We start from the raw sequence: 2757 nt of genomic DNA on the forward strand, positions 1-2757 counted from the left end.
TCTTTTTCCTAAACTGAAAAAAAAAAACATGAAATGTGCCAATGTCATGCATAAACCTAGATTTTGAGAATAACAGACTTTCTAGTTGAGTAACAACATTTTTAAATGCCAAAAAATAAAAGAAGATCAAGTTCTAAGTCACCCCAGTGGAAGAGAAACACAAAGATGCTATTTACTATGATTCCCTTGCCCCCAGTCTGTCCCTCTACTCATTGACTGCCCTCTTAAAACAGAGTTAAGAATCTGCCTTGGACTTCACTCAGGGCAGAAGCTGCTGGATGGGGAATTAGAACTTTCACTGGTCACGGCACTAGTATCATCCGTGGTGGCAACTCCGGACTGGGCTCTCTCTTCCTGCTGTCTCAAAGCCTCCTCATACCACAGAGGGAAGGCTCTAGGGTCACTTCCACTGATCTTGGCCAAAAACTCAAGGAGAGTCATCTTGCAGATCTCCGCATGGGCCCGGGGACCCCACAGAAACTCATAGCGGGCAGGATCACTGTTGGGCACCTGTCGGTACTCGAAGTACTGCTCCTGCACCAACACTCTGGTAATAAGCTCCCTGGGTTCCCCATAGATAAAGTGATCTGTCCCATCATATACCCCCATCACATTCAGCACTTCCCACACCTTCTCCTCAGAGACACGGTCACCCTCCATAAAGATCATGCTCAGGATAACTATCAGAATACCGTTCTTGGGCATGGTCTGCCCATCGCTCATCATCCCATCGCAGGTGAGGCCCAGGGTAGTGACCAGGGCATAGGAGTCATCGCTGGGGTCCACTTCCTTCACATCCACACCAAACGCCAGCTGCAGGCACTCCGAGGCTTCTCTGAAGATCTCAGGGAACTGATCCTGGTAATCTTTGCTGATGACATTCAGCATTTCTGCCTTTGTGGTCAGCTCCTTGGTGCGATACTTGAGGAGCAGAAACTCTAAAAGATCAGCCACCCTCTCATCAACCACATTTCTGGGCAGGGACTCAGCATTTGGCAGAGCCTGAGAGGCGCTTGGACTCTCCTCTTTTTCGCTGCTGGGGTCATCCTTGGATTGGCTCATTGGAGAGGCAACAGCAGTAGGAGAGAGAAAGGAACTTGGAGGGTTCTGTGAAGGACCCTGGGAAGGATCCTGGGAAGGATCCTGGGGAGGACCTGGGGGCCCAGGAATAACATTAAGCTCCTCCTCTGGGGAGCTTGAAATCAGAGGATAGCAAGAGGAAGAGGAGGAGGAGGAGGAGGGAAATGAGGAGGAGCAGGTGGAGGATGAGGACGTATCCTCTTCCACAACCGCAAGAATACTTTGGGCCTCCTTGCCCTCCTCAAGCACGCAGCGCCGCCGCTTTGGAGCATGAGACATGATGACTGGTTTCCGGCAACAGACAGGAGTGTGAGCAGAGGTGACAGATGGGGAGCCACGGGCCTGGGGGAGAGAGAGGATGAGAGTGGCCTCAGCTGAGAAACGAACCCTGGGTGGTCTGACACAGGCCACTTACAGGTCTCCTCTCGAGGGGTGCTCTTGGATGGAACAGGGGCACTCCTCCTGGGCGGCCTGTCTGCTGGCTACCCAAAGAAGAAAGGGTAGGGGCTCCCCAAATTACAGTCAACCCATCCCGAGGTTCCGGGGTTCACACGGTGGGGGGATTTGGGCCTTGTGGGCTCCTCTCTGTTCTGGGATAGGGGGCCTCTGGTGCACACTCAGGGCACCCTCCTCACCTTGACTCCTGATTCTGCCTGGACCTCCTCTGCTCTCTGACCTCAGGACACAGGCCTCAGAACTCTACTTTCACCTCCTGGTTCCTGGAGCTCCTGTGACAGAAATGGAGGTGACACCTCAGGGGTAGACTGTGGCACAGCCCTGGGCCTTCTGTAATGGTTCAAAGGGTAGACTGTGAGGTCTCCCCAGTTGTGCAGTGGGAGATCCCATCGGGGTTCCCTTGTAGTGCCCACTTTCCCCCTGGCACGGCTTGGACCTTCCCCTTTGGGGGTCTGCAGGGAAACACAGAATAAGACCCGAGTCTGAAGAGAAGGCGCTGAGGGGCCTCCCATGTGGACACACCTGCCCAGGGCCTCCCGCAGGTTCTAGGCTGGGGAGATGCTCGGTCCTCAGCTCCTCCTCGCCTCCCGCCTGCCCTCCCAGCACTGACCACAGGGAAGGGAGTCTGCTCAGTCCTCCCTCGGGGTCCGGGAAGTCCACCCTCTGTGTATCTGAAGCCTCCGCCCTCTGCCCAAACACCTCACCTCCCGAGACCCTAAGCCAGAAGTCAAGAAAACGTTCAACCTTCTCACCCTGCTCTAGGGCCTCCAAGCCCCCACAAGGGCCAGGATCCCTGCCTCCCTACTGGGGTATAACCACCTCAGTCCTTCCTCACATGGAACCTAGACTCCAGGCAGGACTGGGGATTGTCCTGTTGCCATTTTGAGACCGCGCAGCTTTCACAATGTCCCCCGTCTCTCTGAGACCCGGATGTCAGGAAATGCTGCATGTGGCCGTCCTGCCTGGGGACTACAAGGTCCCCTCTGTTCTGAGGTCCAGCTCCCCTTAGTCCTCCCTCAGTGATCTACCCCACTAGGGTCCTCCCAGGGCTGACAGCAGGGGCAGGAATCTGGGGTCCTCACCTTGACTCCTGTTAGGACCTGGGCTCTGTCCTCTCCCTACCTGAGGCCCGGCTCCTCACACCAGGTCCCCAGTCTCTCTGAGACCCGGATGTCAGGTAGTCAGACAGGCCTAGCGTGCTCTTCTCACCCCAGGGTCTCC

At 55.5% G+C, this 2757-nt stretch overlaps 1 protein-coding gene across 1 annotated transcript; it reads right to left on the minus strand.

Moving 5' to 3' along the window:
• Nucleotides 1–255: 255 nt before the first annotated feature.
• On the minus strand, nt 256–1359 carry LOC129535061 (melanoma-associated antigen 10-like). The gene has a single exon (XM_055393640.2). It carries the CDS (start codon nt 1357–1359, stop codon nt 256–258), a length of 1104 nt encoding a protein of 367 aa, XP_055249615.2.
• Between the last annotated feature and the right edge of the window lie 1398 nt (nt 1360–2757).

The sequence above is a fragment of the Moschus berezovskii genome, chromosome X (assembly GCF_049115385.1).
Source record: "Moschus berezovskii isolate FMDL1 chromosome X, NW_MosBer_1.0, whole genome shotgun sequence".
Taxonomy (NCBI): domain Eukaryota; kingdom Metazoa; phylum Chordata; class Mammalia; order Artiodactyla; family Moschidae; genus Moschus; species Moschus berezovskii.